The sequence below is a fragment of the Falco punctatus genome, assembly GCF_963210335.1.
Source record: "Falco punctatus genome assembly, contig: scaffold_30, whole genome shotgun sequence".
Taxonomy (NCBI): Eukaryota; Metazoa; Chordata; class Aves; order Falconiformes; family Falconidae; genus Falco; species Falco punctatus.
The window spans coordinates 1,259,638-1,277,117 of NW_027660235.1; the positions used below are offsets into that span (position 1 = coordinate 1,259,638).

The following is a 17,480-nucleotide window of genomic DNA, read 5'->3' on the forward strand; positions in this document are numbered from 1 at the left end:
TCAGAAATGAGCTAGGAGGGTGGGAACAAGGGTGGAAATTAGTTCTGACAGGGCGAGGGTATGCTGCGGTAAGAAAAGACAACAGAATTAAGTGGTGTCCACTTAAGTCTATCAAAGCAGACCTTCAGAATAAAACTAATGAAAACTGTGAGTTTTTGTTTGCAGGACCAGATCATCGGACACCCCCGTGTCCCGTACATCCCACCGACGAGAGAAAATGACAAGTCGACAACCGTCCTGACTAAACTTGGGAATCCTGCACCACCCAGATTCGGATAACGACCAAATAGCCTCCAAAAAGGGGGAATGCGATGCCTTTGTATGAACTTGATTCTAGGACCTGTCATTGCAGGAAAGACAGAATCAGATTATAATCACCATCAGCCATTCAAGTGGGTCCTACGGGACCCCATAAGCAGTTGAGTGATAAAGGAGAATATAACAGCGGGTACCCCGACTTTTACGTTTACAGTCAATGATTTATTTCCCGGACTGGGAAAATATAGATCTAAAGTGCCATGGGGGACGTATTGGTGCCCCAGTTCAAACTCAGGAAAAAGCTCTTGTAACTATCCAGGATATTATTTTTGTGGATATTGGGGATGTGAGACCATTGTAACGAGTGATAGATGGAAACCAGAAAGAGAGGACGAATTTCTGCGCGTAATGTGGGGGCCAGATAGGTGTGACCCTCCAAAATGTGGGCCTAGTGGCTATTATCTTCAATCGTCAATCAAAAAAAGTACCTGTACACATTTAAATTTGAGAATTCAAAACCCAGCTGACATGGGCTGGGCAGTGGGGAGAATGTGGTCAGTATTTATACACTCCGACAGTACAGACCCGGGGGTAGTGATACAGATTATCAGGATTGTGCTACAAGCACCCCAAGCAATTGGCCCTAACCCGGTTCTTAACCCACAGACACCTATATATAAGACTGAAAACAATATTAAAGATGTGACCCCCGACAACACCGAAGCTCCGAATACCTTAGAATTTGACCTGCCTCCTCTATGGAGGCTGATGAATGTAACGTATCAGATACTGAACTCTACTAATCCCGCCATGACAACAAACTGTTGGCTTTGTTATGACATAAGGCCCCCTCTTTATGAGGCAGTAGGTATACCCTATGAACCGGAACTCGTTAGCGGGCCCAACCCCATACATTGTGTGTGGAGCTCCGAGGACAACCCAGGAGTCACGATGCAATATGTATCAGGGCGGGGTAGATGTGTCGGCGAAATACCCCTTGAAAAAAGGCCTCTGTGTTTGAACGAGTCCACATCAGAAGAGCTATCGAAAGCTGATTGGCTAGTTCCTGTCAAAAACACCAAATGGATATGTTCAAAATCCGGAATTACCCCACGTGTATCTCTTAAACTGCTCAAAGGAAACCATGAATTATTCTGAGAATCGTATACCATCCTGAGGAATACGTATATACTCATCAAACCCTTCCAGCTTCGCATCATATCCAAAAGCGAGAACCCATCACCGCTCTGACTATAGCTACCTTGCTAGCCATAGGGGCCGCAGGGGCAGGAACAGGTATAGCCTCGTTAGTCGAACAGAACCAGAAGTTCCAGTCCCTCAGAATTGCAGTGGATGAGGATCTGGCTCGCATTGAACAATCGATCAGCGCTTTGGAAAAGTCACTGAGGTCGTTGTCCGAAGTAGTTTTACAAAATCGTAGAGGATTGGATCTCATGTTTTTACAACAAGGCGGGTTATGTGCGGCATCAGGAGAAGAATGTTGTGTGCACGCAGATCACACTGGGGTTGTCAGAGATACAATGGCCAAACTTAGAGAAAGGCTAGAAAAAAGAAAGAGAGACAGGGAAACCGAACAAGGGTGGCTTGAATCTTGGTTTACCTGTTCACCGTGGTCAAGCACCCTGATATCTACCTTGGCAGGGCCGATTGCAGTGATCACCATGGCGCTGATCTTTGGACCCTGTATACTGAATAAGCTCGTGTCATTTGTCAAGAGCCACCTAGAGAAAGTCGACGTTATGCTGGTAGAATGCCATCAACTGCTTTAACTTTTAAGTCCCATTTGGTATTACCCTTAGCTACCTCTAGCTTACCCTAATTCATACCTTGCTATTATCAATTACCCCTTACCTTCCACCTGACCACTGTGCCTTATGTTTTTTAGTCAAGTTGATACAATATTCCATTAATATTTTTACAAACCATAGAATATAAATTAAATTAAGATTTTGATTGTTATATTTTAGCTGATTCAATTATCCATAGGGAGGGGGGAAATGTAGGTAGTTAGGGCTTGGCGGTCGGAAGATGTCGCACTGTACGGAAATATAGAGCCCCTCTCTGAATAGCCAATAGCGTTTAGCTTATGACGTAAGCAGACAGAAGGGACGTTGTAAACCCAAGCTCTATAATGCCGCGCCACTTATCAATAAACACCATTTTGCCATCCACCACATTGGTGTCTGCGTGCTGATGGACCGAGCGGCCTGGGGTTGGCCGCCGTGCCGTTCCTGAACCAGGTCACCGCGCGCCTGCGAAGGCAACAGGGGAATTGAGAGGATGTTAGAAGCCTTGAAAGGGCAAGTTCTAAATGTACCATGACTGGGAAAACAAAAAGCAGAGTGAAGAAGCATGAGTTATGCCTGAAGAAGTATCTTCACGTACCCCCAAAGACCTTTCCCAGGGCTGACAAAGCCCAGGGGATTACTGGCAAATAGACTTTTTCCAAGTTACTGCAGCAAAACGGGTATCAGTATCTTTTAGTCATGACAGATGCTTTTTCAGGCTGGCTGGAAGCTTTCCCTTGCCGCACCAATAAGAAGTATCATAAGTGTAAGTTCAGAGATAATACTGAGATTTGGGGTACCCATAGGACTTTCTTTGGGTGTTGGGGTTCACACTTGGTAGTAGAAGCCCTTCACCTTTTAGCTAAACTAGAAGGGGTAAAATGGGATCTCCACACTCCATGGAGACCTCAATCAAGCGGGAAAGTAGAAAGAATGAAGCTAAGCCTGAAAGGACAGATGAGTAAAAACTGCCAAGAACCTCAGAGAGAGCAGTCAGATGCTTTTCCCTCACCATTGCTACAGATACAGGATTCAGCGTAAACGGAAGGAGAGACTTTGGAAAGGATACATGGTAAACCTTGCCAGGTGACAGAAATGGCAGTGAATCCCAAAACAATAGAAGGGAAACATGTCTTAAAATAGTATGTTCAGTCTCTAGGAAAGGTCCTGTCCTCTCTCCAGAGGTACGTCACTGTGAGCGCAGATCTGTCCCTGGACGTGCCCGTACATCACTACCAACCCGGAGATTGCATGTATCTTAGAACGTGGTTGGATGAACCGTTGAAGAGAAGTGAAAGGACCTTTCCAGATTTTTCTCAGCACCTACGCTGCTGTCAGGCCTGAAGGAGTCACTCCATGGACGTGCCATAGCAGGGTTTAACCAGCCACATCACCAGAATGACTGTCAAGCAACAAAAAACCTTTATGCTTGAAACTACCTCCAGAATCATGAAGTTCTAGGTTCAGGATCTTGCATTATTGCCAGACAGCATATAAGTGAATGACTGAAATGCGACCCCATATAAGACTGGGCTGTCTACAGGGAAGCTGGAGTCTGCTACTTGCCTCTCCTTTGTAGATATATGTTGAAACATGTTTTACAGATGTATAGAATTTGGCCTGTGATGTGGTATGCTAAATCCTCAGCTTGGGTGGGATCGGGAGGAGTCATGGGCATGGAATACTCATTTGAAAATTGTTGAAGAATCGATAAATGCTGTTAGGAGGAGTGATTGTTGGGTTTGTACCCATTTCCCTGAATGTCCTCATGCAGGAATGCCTGTAGCTGGTATCCCCATCCCATTTGGGACTAGTGGGCATAACTTGTGGCTAAGACCAAAACACACTCATTGGAACGATACTGACCTCCAGACCTGGGCAATACTGAATCCACACTCAGTGTGAAGTGTGTTACTAAAATGAAGCCAAGACACACCAAAATGGAACTCTGCTCTTTGTGGGGCCCTACCCACATTGTGATTGCTCGATGCAATTCATGAAGCTGTCAGAACTAACTAGCAGTAGGTACTGGAACGTTCCAGTGGGCACTGGGTGGTGCTGGATATGTGCCAGTGCAGCACAAAAAGCGTTACCACCAAGATGGTCGGGTAGATGTACCACCGAGATGGTGGGATATTTCCTGATATGACTGACTGAGACACTGGACAACAGTCGGTGGTGAACAACTTACCTGTGGAGATACAGGCTGTATCAACCACCCCTTACAGAGAGACCCACTGGGTTTCACTCACTGCCGGGTGGTTTATTCCTTGGCGAGGGGCTGCTGAACTGGGGAAGGCAGTGATAAAGAGATCCACAGGAGTGGAAGAGATGGCCAAGGACACTGCAGGTGCCATTAACTGCACTCTGTACGGCAGAGACAATGGCCGTACGCAAGGGGACAACCCTTGGGTTCTCTTGGTGACTTCCAGCCCTTTGCCCGTGCCCTTTGCCTTCCATCTCACGCTGTCCTACGCTGTCCCACGGCTGCTGCTTTTCCCCGGCAGGCTGCAGGCACCCATCTGGCTTCCCCACCTTGCTCTCACCCTGCCCTTGCCACACATGCACCGATGTCTGCCCACCCTCACACGCTGTTCCTGCAAACACACACACATGCACTGATCTCACACTCCTTCTGGACGACGTCTCCCACCACAGCACAAGCCCTGGAGTGACATTTCCTCCTCCTGACCTCCAGTCTCCACTTTCCCAGCTGCACTGGGTGGCAGTGCTTCTCCCTCCTGCTGTTCCCTACGTCCAAGAAAAGCTCCACCACCCGGGAAACCACCCTTCAGGCGGGCATCCCGACCCGTCACCCTCCTTGTGGCCTTTCCCCTGACCATGCCACGGCCTCACCGCGCTCTTCCAAGGCTGCGAGCCTTTCAGCTTCTCGCATAGGCACGAGCAAGCGGTGTGCCTGCTGCTGTGCTGCCATGTTCTCAGGCAGCAGCGACGTGACAGCATTTCCCCAGACACTACGGTGAGGATGACCAGCCTGTATTTCTCCCAATTGTCCTTCTTGCTTTTCCTGAACAAAGGCTGGATGTCTGCCTTCTGCCAGGACCCCAGAACCTCCCTGATTGCTCGGACACATTTGAGGGCACCATCCAGAAAGGGTGCCGTGATCAGACAGAGGCACTTGCAATGAGCCTGCCCAAGGCGGGTGAGATGAATCTCCCTGGGACAGTGGCCTTTGTTCCTGCAGTCACACACAGGAACGGCTGTGCCCTGGGAGGTGTCCCCACCTCAGCTGGCCTCATGCACTGCTGGCGTGGTTGAACCCCAGCCTCACGCACACAGGGGGGCTCAGAGGCACGAGCTCGTCCCTGGCACATGCGGAGGCAGAGCACTGCAGCGGGCACAGTGACTGCCTGGCCTCCTGCTGCCCCTGCCAGAGGCTGGCAGCACCTCAGCCCGGGGGTGTCGCGCCCTGCTCGGCACCTCGCGGAGATGGCCCTCGTCATGAGCAATGGGCACGGGGACCTCGGTTCAAGGAAGCACGTTGCAGTGCTGCATTCAGGTGGTCTCCACAAATCCAGAACATTTGATGGAGGCCAGCACCGTCACAGAGTGCCCGTTGCCTGCCCCTGCCTGCGCTCACAGGACTGCCACGCAGCACGGCGGTGACCAAGCTGCCAGAGCACTCAGGCCTTACACCAAGGCAGGGGGTCAGAAGGGGAGTGTGGAAGTGGAAGGAGGACAGCACTGGAGAGCCAAGTGCTGGTGTTCCCTGGTACTGCTGTCATGCCAGGAACCTTTTCCCCTCCGTCTGTGGGCAAGGGAACTGCCCCTGCAGCTGCAAAAAGGCCTTGGAAGGAAGAATCCCAGGAAAAATATAGATGTTTAATGGCCCTTTGGCTTTGTTAGATGAAGAGAGAGCAGGGCACCTTCAGAAAAGAAAACCACAGAAGGAATTAGAATGGGGACGACACCTTTATCAGAAATGAAATACCATGAGCAACTACAACAAATTCAGAAGACAGTCTGGGTCTGTGATGAATTACATTACAAATGCTATTCATCATTTTATTACTTCAGAAGAACATCCACCTATCAGTTTGCACATTGCACCCTTGAGCTCCTGGTTCCTCATGCTGTAGATGAGGGGGTTCAGTGCTGGAGGCACCACTGAGTACAGGACTGACACCACCAGGTCCAGGGATGGGGAGGAGATGGAGGGGGGCTTCAGGTAGGCAAACATGGCAGTGCTGACAAAGAGGGAGACCACAGCCAGGTGAGGGAGGCACGTGGAAAAGGCTTTGTGCAGCCCCTGCTCAGAGGGGATCCTCAGCACAGTCCTGAAGATCTGAACGTAGGACAGCACAATGAAAACAAAACAGCCAAATAATAAAGAGGCACTAGCCACATTTAGCCCCAGTTCCCTGAGGTAGGTGTGTGAGCAGGAGAGCTTGAGGATCTGTGGGATTTCACAGAAGACCTGTCCCAGGGCATTGCCTTGGCAGAGCGGCAGTGACAGTGTATTGGCCATGTGCAGCGCAGCATAGAGAAACCCACTGGCCCAGGCAGCTGCTGCCATGTGGACACAAGCTCTGCTACCCAGCAGGGTCCCGTAGTGCAGGGGCTGGCAGATGGCCACAAAGTGGTCATAGGCCATGACGGTGAGGAGAGAACACACTGCTGAAAGGAAAAAGACAATCAGGAAGAGCTGTGCAGCACATCCTGAGTAGGAGATGTCCCTGGTGTCCCAGAGGGAGTTGGCCATGGCTTTGGGGACAATGGTGGAGATGGAGCCCAGGTCGAGGAGTGAGATGCTGAGGAGGAAGAAGTACATGGGGGTGTGCAGGTGGTGGTCGCACACTACGGTGGTGATGATGAGTCCATTGGCCACGAGGGCAGCCAGGTAGATGCCCAGGGAGAGCCAGAAGTGCAAGAGCTGCAGCTCCCGCGTGTCTGCCAATGCCAGGAGGAGGAACTGGGTGATGGAGCTGCTGTTGGATATCTGCTGCCTCTGGGCATATGATCCTGTCACAGGAGAAAAAGACAGTGATAATTTAGGGGAGACTTCTGCAAGCAAAATCTAAGCCATTTCCCACAGACCATCCCCCCGTCACACACACACATCCCTCTCTTTTCTCGGAGACCTTCCTGCAGCTGTGTGGCTGCAGCCCTGCTTGGTGCTGGCCGTGTGGGCGATGAAGAGCAGGGCATCTGCCCACGGGTTCTTGACCAGCCAGCCCCACTCTGCAGCAGTGGGTGGGGGCAGGGACCGGTCCCGGTGTTAACTTTGTCCTGTGAAACCAGTGCCAACGCAGAAGGGCTGGTCAGCGTCTGCAGCGCCAGTGCTAATGAATGGGAAGGGTGAAGGCATTTTAAGGGAGTTTTAGTTATTTTTCACAGCTCCCCCCATCTCTCCTGTTCAGTATTCTCAGATGTCAGAAAAGCAGAGCATTTTTGCTGCCCTCCGGTGGAACAGAGTGAGGTTTGTGAGGCAAGAGGAATGCCTGTGGGTGAGGGCACAGTGAGGGGATGTGGTCTGTCCATCTGGTTCCCGGTTTCTGTGGGCTTGCACCTTCCTGAGATGAATGGTGGCCACACTCCCATGTTACCCTGAAATACCACAAGGCACTGCTGAGAACAGACTGACCCACCACAGACCAGTAAAGGTTGTAGGCTTTCATCAGAAGTCAGCATCCCACCCACAGCAAAGGATACACAGCTCATTTCACCCACCCCAACAGCGTTTTCTCCAACACAGAAACTCTACGCCTCTACGTGGGGCTTTCAGATCACTAATGGGTGCGAGGGGACAGGTTTCCATTCTGGAGGGCAACGCACTGCTTGGAAGGGAACTTCAAGGAGGTAGCCAAGTGCCCTAACAAGAGCATCAGGTTCAGGGAGAACCAGCCCATTGCCCAGCCCCACATAGGGCATTGCCCAGAGCCCCACAGGTGAGAGGAAAGCTGGGACACCTGTTCCCATGGACACACCTGCAGGAGAGGACCCACAAGGTCAGAGTGTGACTCTGCAGCCGAAACACCCATCCCCAGAGAGCCTGACAGCAAGAGCTAGAGAATAAAACTAACCCCAAAAGGCAGAGAAAGAAGTAAAATTGCACTGATGGTCTAGGTAAGAGTGTTCAGGGCGAGCGTGCCAGGCACGGAGGGCAGCGCTGCCCTTGCCCAGCTCTGCTCGCCACCTCCCACACACCAACATTGCCAGGCAGCTGCTCTCAGCCCCTGTGCTCTGCAGAGGGACCGGGGCACGTGGCTGCAGAGCTGCACCGCGGCTCTGCTGGAGCTCTGGCTGCAGAGGGGGTGGCTCACACCTCGGGACCCCCAGCCCTGAGGGCAGAGGCTTTGCTGGGGGGAGAGCAGCCAGGGGGATGCCTCAGAGAAAGGGGTCTGCACTGCACATGGTCAGAGAGAGCTTTCTGATTCTCCTTTCAACAACAATTCTGTCTGAAGTTTCCTACCAGTCCTTGCAATATCCTGGATGTCAGGAGATTTTCCTTGTGGGAGGTATCTCCCTGTGCCAGGTCTTTCCCTGTCAGCGCTCACAGATCCCCTCACAACCTCTGTGCACTGGCCCCGCACAAACGTGCCTCTCTGCAGGGCACTGGCTGGGCGCAGGGTCCTGTCCGCAGGGGGAAAAGGGCAGCTCAGAACGACCCTGATGGCTCCAGCAAAGGTGCTGCTGCTGCTGTTCATAGGCGGAGGAGTGGCTGAGGGCACTTCAGGAGGCTCCTGGCAGACCTCCTCATCTCTCAGAGTTACAGCTGGCAGTCTCAGGGACATCTTCAAACTCGAGATCTCCATTAACATTTCTGCCTTCCCTCTCCTGCCCCCAACAACAGAAAGCTGAAAACACAGATTGAGGAGAGCCCTGGATTTATCATAGCAATCCCTGCGCTGACCTTCGATACAAAAGTCTCATCCAGACATATTCTGAGGGTAACCTACCCTTGTAAGCAGCGCTCAGCCATGCAGCACACTCTCAACAGCAGAGAGATCCTTCCCTCTCGGGGCTCAGTCCATACGCCCCCAGAGCTGTGGGGAGCCCCCCGGCAGGCTGAGAGCTGCCCCTGGCAGGCGGCAGAGCCCCTGCCCCAGCACACAGCCCCCGCGGCTGCAGGGACCCTGCTGGCAAGGACAGCCCTGGGCACCCCTGCCTGCACAGCCACCTTCACAGCCCTGCAGCCGGCCCTGGCACAAGGCAGCCCACATGCCCTGGCCCTCCCACGCTGCAGCAGGGAAGCCCTGCTCTGCAGCACACTGGCCTCCTCCACAGCAAAAGGCTCCCACACGGTCCCACAGGCTGGGGGGGGGCCAGCTGCTGCAGACCCGGCTAGCAACTGCAGAGGCATTGCCCTGCAGCCACACACTTACCCGCTCAAGGGCTCTGCAGATTTCTCCAGCAGGGAGCTCTCAGCAGCCTCCCACCAAGGTCTGCTTTTGAGCTCTCCCTGCCTCCCTCCTCTGCCCCTCTGGGCTCCCTCCAGCTGTCCCTGGGGCTGCAGGGGAACCTGATGGGCAGCAGCATGAGGTAATCCCTCATGGGCCTTGCCTCACTTGGGGGGACACACTTATTTCCAGCACTGGCAATTCCCTTACTAGAAAAAGTTTTCTGCATGAGCATCAACTTTTGTTAACCCATTCCTAGACAGGACAGCAGGAAGACTGCAGCTTAGGATCCAAGTACTCCTAACGGAGCGTGTGTGTACGTGTGTGTCTGGTGGTTCTGCAGGCAGGGCAGGGAGGATGTCCTCAGTGCTTCAGTAAGCCCTGCAGAGCCCATTTCAGCACTTCATTGCACAGTCCGAGGGCTCAAGACTCAGCTCTCCTTTGCCCAGGCCACGTCTCTGCTCTGAAGCAAAGCCTTTGCACCCACGGGCTCGGGGACACTTGGTACCAGGTTGCCTTGTGGCCAGGCAGAGCTGGGCTGGTGCCACAGCTGGGGGGCTTCAGCCCAGTGTGCAGCAGTGCTTTCACACTAAGACGAGGGGTTTCCTCACACTCTTGGTTTTAATGAGCCTGGCAGTTTCCGAAGACAGACGAGACCCTTGTGTCTGACCAACCTGCCCACGACCTGTGCTTTGACAGCCCACTGTATCCGAGGGTGACTCTACCAACCTATCCAGGAACCCCGCTGACAGCATCATTGAGTCAGAGCCCTTAAAACCCCTGCTCACATCTCCAGAGACTTATAGAAAATGAACTTCAGCTGAAGATTTTTATTATGCAAGTTTGTGACAGAGTAAGGTTCAAGGGATGCCAGTAATGGTAGACTGACTGCAAAACATGCTTAAAGCAACACCCTGAGCAACAGCTACCGTGAGTTCGTGCTAGCATAAAGTTCTTACCCTATAGGCGTCCCTAGGGGGAATGACAGGTTCAGCCCATCCACTGATCCCAGAAGTTCCCATGGAGTCTCCACTCACTTATCCCCTCATTGTCCACTTTGACACTTCATAGCACGTTGCTTATTCATTTACCTACACGGGATAGGTTACAGGTTTCTCACTCGTGATGTACATTAGTGCTCACCCTCAGGCAGCACCACGGAAGGCTTTCACTGACTGCACATGCTCCCCAAGCGGGGTTTTGCCCTCGTTTGAGGGCTGTTTGACATGGAGGTTGCAATCTGTCACTACCACAGTTACCTTTGTCTTACTATTGACTGGGAGGGTTTTGGGTTGTGTTTTTTCGTTTTTTTGGTTTGTTTTTTTTTTTTTGGTTTTTTTTGGGTTTTTTTGGTTTTTTTTGTTTTTTTTTTGTTTGTTTGTTTGTTTTTAATATGTATGAGGGTTGAAAGACCTTACCAGCTTGTCTTCTTTTGCAATGGTGTTCTTTCCACCCCTTGTTCTTTGTCACTCATCCTTCCCAAGGTGACTCCCTTGGCCAGAAGTCCCTTCATTCGCAGAGAGTGGGTCCTCACTTGACCTCACTTTGTTCACAGAGGTGTTTATCAGATAGTGAACCACTAAGTCACTGTGGTAGTTGAGGAATTTAGAACACCCAGCACCCCCGGACTTATTTCAGTCCTGGCCCAGTTCATTGTATTGACATTTCGGTGGAGCTTGAGGGACTCCAGTCATTCATATTGTTGTTACTGTTTGGTATCCTGTGCCCAGGGAGGTGTAGTAGGACCTTGGAGGTGGGTAACTTTGGCATGGAGGTGGGCATTGGTATGACAAGGAGATTATTTCATCTGAGGAAAGTCCTATCGCCTCGGTGGTTGGCTCAGCAGGGGACAGCCTCTCGTAGCTTCTTATGTGACACGTGCTCTGCAGCTTATCAGCTGTGTGGTACCATCAAGTTCCCCTTCCTGCAGGGAGCACAGCAGAGCTTGGCGGTGGGGTCTCCACTTGCTCCACCCTCCATTACTCCCATCAGCAGGTGCTGAGATGGCAGGGTGTGTTGCTTAGGGAGCTGTGCTAGAGTAGATTCCGTCCATGCCAACTGTCCTAAAAGCGATGCAGTTATTTTAGCCTAGAAATCTTTCTATACTGCTAGGCTTCTGTTGGGTCCCAGTTTTCCCTAATTCCAAAGCAATGAGTAATTTTCCCAGAGGCAATTGAAACAATAGACACAGAAAAAAGTCCCCTCCGCTCTGTAGTGGGGTGAACTGGGAGTGACAATGCTGGAAGGCCCTTTGATGCCATAGGAACGTTTAATCTTTGATCACCCCAAGTTCCTCTTTCCCCCTTGCCATAAGGCAGGACAGACACCTCCAGAGCCCACAGCATAGTCCCTTGCTCCTTGGAACACCCTCAGCCAGACCAACCGCAGCTCATGCGAGGGACATCCAAAGGTCTTCCAAAAATCAGAAAGGCCTTTTCAGTGTGGTTTTGATGAGGAAAGCTTTAGGGTTTGCTCAGAGAAATCTCCCCTAACTTGTCACAGTCTTTTCCCTATTGGATAGGTCACCATTCCCAGAGGCAGCCAATGCCCAGTGGCACCTTCATCACCCAGTTCCTCCTCCTGACACATTGAGACCCATGGGAGCTGCAGCTCTTGCACTTCTGGCTCTTCCTGAGCACCTGTCCTGGTTTCAACTGGGATAGAGTTAATTTTCCTCTTCAGTATATGATCTGTTTGGGCTATGATGTGAGAACAACGCTGATAGCACACTCACGTTTTTAGTTGTTGCTGGGTGATGTTTATACTAAGTCAAGGACTTTTTGGTTCCTTGGGCACTGCCAGCGAGAGGGCTGGAGGGGCACTGGATATTGGGAGGGGACACAGCCAGGACAGGTGACCCAGGGTAGCCAAAGAGGTATTCCATACCATATGACGTCATGCTGAGTATATAAACTGGGGGAAGAGAAGGAAGTTGGGAACATCTGGCATTATGGCGTTTGTCTTCCCGAGTAACCATGACACGTGATGGAGCCCTGCTGCCCTGGGGATGGCCGAACACCTGCCTGCCCATGGGAAGTGGGCAATGAATTCCTTGCTTTGTTTGCTTGTGCCCGCGGCTTTTTGCTTTACCTATTCAGTTGTTCTTATCTCAATCCTTGCCTTTTACATCCCTTCTCGATTTTCATCCCGATGCCCCTGGGTGAGGGAGGGGTGAGCAAGTGGCTGCGTGGTGCTTGGTTGCCGGCCAGGGTTAAACCACGACAGCACCGACCTGGCTGCCCTCCTAACCAACGGCCTCGTCATCACTGCCGTAGTGTGCGACCATCACCTCAACACCTCCATGTATTTTTCCTCCTCAACCTCTCCCTCCTCGACCCGTGTTCTATCTCCACCACTCTCCCCAAAGCCCCAGAGGACCTTTGGTGCAGCTGAACCTCATGTCCAGGAAGGACAAAGTGCTTTGGAAAGTGTCCTTGGCAATGGTACCTGTGATCCAGGAACACTGTGAAAATCATTGGTCTGTTCCTCAACTGCCTCAGCACAGGGATGATAATGAACGGTGCTGGCTAACTGGGGAGGCCCCAGAAGACTGGGGGTTAGTCAAAGTGGTGCCCACCTGCAAGATGGGCAGGAAGGAGGATCTGGAGAACTACAAGCCTGTAAACCCAGTCCTTGTGTCAGAGAAGGTCATGGACGACAACTAGGTTGCTCAGGCAAGACTTGCCCTTGTTGAAGCCATGCTGCCTGTGCTGAATCACCTCCCTGTTCACCGTTGGCCTTAGCAGAGCTTCTAGGAGGATCTTTTCCATGATCTTCCCAGGCACGGAGCTGATGCTGACAGGTGGCTAGTTCCCAGGGTTCCTCTTTCTACCCTTTGGAAGGATGCGTGCAATGTCTCTCTTTTTCCAGTCACCAAGAACTTCACCTGAGTGACTTGACATTTCAAAGAGCATGGAGGGCGGCTTGGCGACTCCATCCGCCAGCTCCCTCAGGACTCAGGCATTCGTCTAGTCAGGTCCCACAGACTTACTCATGTTCAGGTTCCCCATGTCTGTTGATACTGGTTTGCCAGTTGTGTTTGTTGGGGGTGCACATTTAATTTCTCCTTCATTCTCTAAGTGACATGCCTAGACAGGTCCTTCTTCTCCTTCTTCTTTGAGTCCCGTGCCATGTTCAGATCCAGCCACACTTTGTCCCTCCTGACACATCCCTACGTAACTGGGCAGCATCCCTATACCCTTTGCAGGATCCATGGCCCTCCTTCCACAACCTCTGCAATTCCTGGATGGACCTCTTCAATTGAGTACATCTGACAGTTGACGGGATGTGTCAGGAAGACTCTCAGAGTTTCTGTAATGCAGAGGAGAAGGAGATGCTCCAGAGGAGGGCTTCCTTGCCATACCATCAGAGAGGAAGGCATGGCGGCTCTCTGCTCCCAGGCACAGCCGCAGGGGTGTGAAGTTGCTGTGTGTGGAACAAGGGGTGCCCAAGGCCGGCTGGGCTGAGTGGGTGGTGGGAGACTAGAATTCATGTTGCTGGTTTGGAGCAGGCACTGAGAACCCAGCTCTCGTCAGCACTTTTCTGAGCTGCTCCTTTGGCCCTGCACACACCAGGATGGCCCTGGGCAGTGCCGTGCTGCCAGGAGGGTGCAGAAGGGCAGAGCTGAGCACAGAGCGGGTGGGATGGCTATGTGAGTCCTGAGTAGCTCGGAGGCACGGGGCCAGAGAAACAGCTCCTGGCAGGGACAGCTCCAGGCAGCAGAGACGTGGGCAGGCGGCAAGAGGGAGCTGCTCCCAGAAACACTGTGGGAGGGGGGATTCAGGCATCTCCCTGCCATCCCCTGCAGGGCAGGCACCTTCCCTGGAGAAAGCCCCTGCTCTTCTTTACCATCAGCATAGCCTCTGCAAGTAGAGCCATGGGCTCATTCGCCTTCTCCGTGGCCTCGCCCCAGAAGGGGAGAAATCATGAAATACCCTCCCAGCTGCCCCGTCCTGCCTCCACTGGTAGCAGCGCTGCAGCGTTTGTCCATCTTCCCCCCTTCTGTCTCTGCCTCTCCTGCTCTTATCACTCAACGTGGATGCGGCGTGGGCTTCAGAAGCACTTGAGAGACCAGCCTGAGGGGCCTTGCCATACAGGTTAGCCTATGGCAGTAAAGTCTCCCAATCGCCTCCTGATACCTAAGCTCCCAGAAGTCCAAAAGAGACACCTCTCACTTCAGGACAGCCCACCTGCAGGAGCTGGGTGGCTGCAGGCTGCCCTCCAGAAGGGCACAACTCTCCGGTGGCATGGCTGTGTGATCAGGGAGCCCCATGGAGAAGACACCCCAGGAATGCTGCTGGGTAGCTGTGCACAGGCAGCTGCAATGTGCCCTCTGTGTCCCTGGCTGCAAGGGCAGAGCTGAGATCCTTCTCAGGTATGATGAGGCAGCATGAGGAGTTTGCAGATCGGTACTTGGAAACTGGAGGCCTCTGCTCTCGGCAGCGTCCAGTTCCTTCTCTGGGAAGCATTGGGGGTGATAGTCCTGCAGGTCAAGGAGCTGCCAGCACAGGGCAGCTGAGGCCAGGGCGGGTGGACAGACTGGCTGTCCTCAGTCCGCACAAAGGGACTGTCTCTTTGCCTCTCAGGGCCCACCTGATGGCACCTGGAGTGCAGCAGGAATGGCAGTGCCAAAAGCACTCCTCAGCTGTGGTGGGGCAACCAGAACAAAATACACAGAGAAAAATCCCCTCAACTCCGCCCCATAATGGGTGAACACGGGATGACAATGCTGTGAAGCCCTTTGATGCCCTGAGTTTATATAATCGTAGGTTACACCACGTTCCTATTTCGCTGCTGCTGTAGGGAAGGACTGACTCCTGCAGAGCCCACAGCAGAGTCTCTTACTCCCTGGAGCACCCTCAGCAAAAACCAACTCATGAGAGATCCACTAAAGGTCTTCGGGAAAGCAGAGAGGCCTTTTCATTGGGGTTCCTCTGAGAAATATGTCAGGTTTTGCTCAGCAAAGTCTTGCCTAACTTCTCACTCTTTTCCCTCTCAGACAATCTTTATGCCAGGAGGCACCAGATGCCAAGTGGCAACTCCCTCACCCAGTTCCTCCTCCTGTCATTTGCAGACAAGCGGGAGCTGCAGGTCTTGCACTTCTGGCTCTCCTGGGCATCTCCCTGGCTGCCCTCATGGCCAGTAGCCTCATCATCACCACTGTACTGTGTGATCACCTCCTCCACACCCCCATGTCCTTCTTCCTCATAACCTCTCCCTCCTCGACCTGGGCTCCATCCCCACAACTCTCCCCAAAGCCATGTCCAGCTCCCTGTAGGACCAGAGCCATCTCTTACTGAGGATTTGCTTCCCAGCACTTACTGATTCTCTTTTTCATTTCAGCAGAGTATTTTCTTCTCACTGTGACGGCTTATGACTGCTTATGAGGTTTGCCATCTACTTCGCCAACCTGACAGCCTGCATTTGTGCGTGAGGAGCTTCAAAGTGGATGTCATTTCCCTCAGCTTCAGCAAAACACTTGTCATGGTCTTCATCAGCGTTCTTCTGCCCACATGAGGCCATGACACTCTGGGTGGGAACAGAAGGAGATGGGTAAAACACCAGCTGGATGGTCAGGCTGAGAGAGCAGTGGGGAAGGGCTCACACCCCACCTGGAGGCCACTGGGACATACTGGGGCAGTGTGGACGTTGCAGAGGACTCTCCGCATTACAGTTTAAGGGCTGTATAGATGACCCAGTGGAGGCAACTCTCACAGTGTCTGTCGGTGGCACCAAACTGAGAGGACCATCCCTGTGCCCTAGGGATGCCATGAGGGGAACCCTGGCAGGTGGGGTGGCCGCCCTGTCAGGAGCTGCACAGATGCAGGACGGACCAAGGGCAGAGCCTGCACCTCCCTCGCATGGACTAACACCCTGCAGCTGCAGGGCCTGGGACCTGCCTGGCTGGGCAGTGTCTGTGCAGAAAAGGCCCTGGTGGTGCTGGGGGACAGAAGGCAAAACACAATCCCACCCCGTGACCTGGCAGCAGAGGCAGCCAGCTGTGCCCTGGAGCGTATGAAGAGGTGCCTTGACAAGGGAGTGCGGGAAGTGACTGTGTCCCCATGCTGAACCCTCATTAGACCCCCTGTCCGTGACTGTGCTTGGTTTTGGGCCCTGACTGGGGAGGGAAGGATGGAGGGAGCGGCTGGGTGGCTGCTGGGCTTTTGGCCAGAGACAAGCCACTACAGCAAGGAAGGTGTGTATGACTGGGAGGGAGTTGAGGAAGGAAGGGAGGCAGCAGAAGGTCCCCAGGACTTGGAGGGCCATGGTTTCATATCATTGGCCACCCCATTCAGAATAAGCTGGGAAGTGATGCTGACATTCTGAACCAACAAGGTCCATGGCAGGCAAAGCTGTGCCTGCTGTTGTGACCCTAAGGAGACCCACACACCTCTCTAATGACGTGCGGAATTAGACTCTATAACTCGAAAGTTATAAAGTAGGTATGTTTATTGCGCGCAGATGCACGGGGGATCGCTCCTCCACAAGCGTGCATGCCCGAAGTGAGGAACCATCTCACATTTATACAATGAAACAAATGAATATTCAATTAATGCCTATACATATTCGTTACCTAAACCCCGCTTCATATGTTAATTAGCTTATCAGTCCGTTTCCTGGAATGTGGTGGTCCTGCAGGTTTGTAGGTGATTCATGTTCTTGTGACCATCTGATCTTCTTCAGCAAGGAAAGGTGATTCATGTCCTTGTGACCATCCAATCTTCTCCAGCAAGGAGACTTAGCACTCCCTCCCTCTAGATAGCATTTGAATGTCTCTCATCTTCTCTCATTCTCTTTTAAATAGCCCCTTTTGTTAGAGAAAGAAGGGCAGGCGTCTCCCCGTCTCCCCTTTGTTAGAGGAAGAAGGGCAGGCGTCTCCTCAAAAACTGTAGTTGTCTCCTCAGAGCTGTGTGCCTATGTGATCAGACACCGCACCCATGACTAGTCACCATACCCACATTTCTGAGTAGACATATACAATCACAGTCGGTGTTAAGCGTCCCCATTTCACACTATTTCTCCATATCAATCCCCCCTTTTTACTAAATTAAGT

At 52.4% G+C, this 17,480-nt stretch overlaps 2 protein-coding genes and 1 long non-coding RNA gene across 3 annotated transcripts in view; all 3 read right to left on the reverse strand.

Annotated features, from left to right (window-relative positions):
• Positions 1–17,480, reverse strand: part of LOC308057464 — a 624,999-nt gene that overhangs the window by 352,234 nt on the left and 255,285 nt on the right. The window lies entirely within an intron of this gene.
• LOC308057452 (olfactory receptor 14C36-like) overlaps positions 1–17,480 on the reverse strand; it is a 90,895-nt gene that overhangs the window by 59,904 nt on the left and 13,511 nt on the right. The window lies entirely within an intron of this gene.
• Positions 5,862–7,017, reverse strand: LOC308057461 (olfactory receptor 14C36-like). Its single transcript, XM_080411564.1, has one exon. It carries the CDS (start codon positions 6,856–6,858, stop codon positions 6,088–6,090), a length of 771 nt encoding a protein of 256 aa, XP_080267690.1. The 5' UTR covers positions 6,859–7,017; the 3' UTR covers positions 5,862–6,087.

Coding starts and splice junctions, on each gene's coding strand:
- LOC308057461 (XM_080411564.1), bottom strand. CDS start 6,858: ATGTACTTCTTCCTCCTCAGCATCTCACTCCTCGACCTGGGCTCCATC.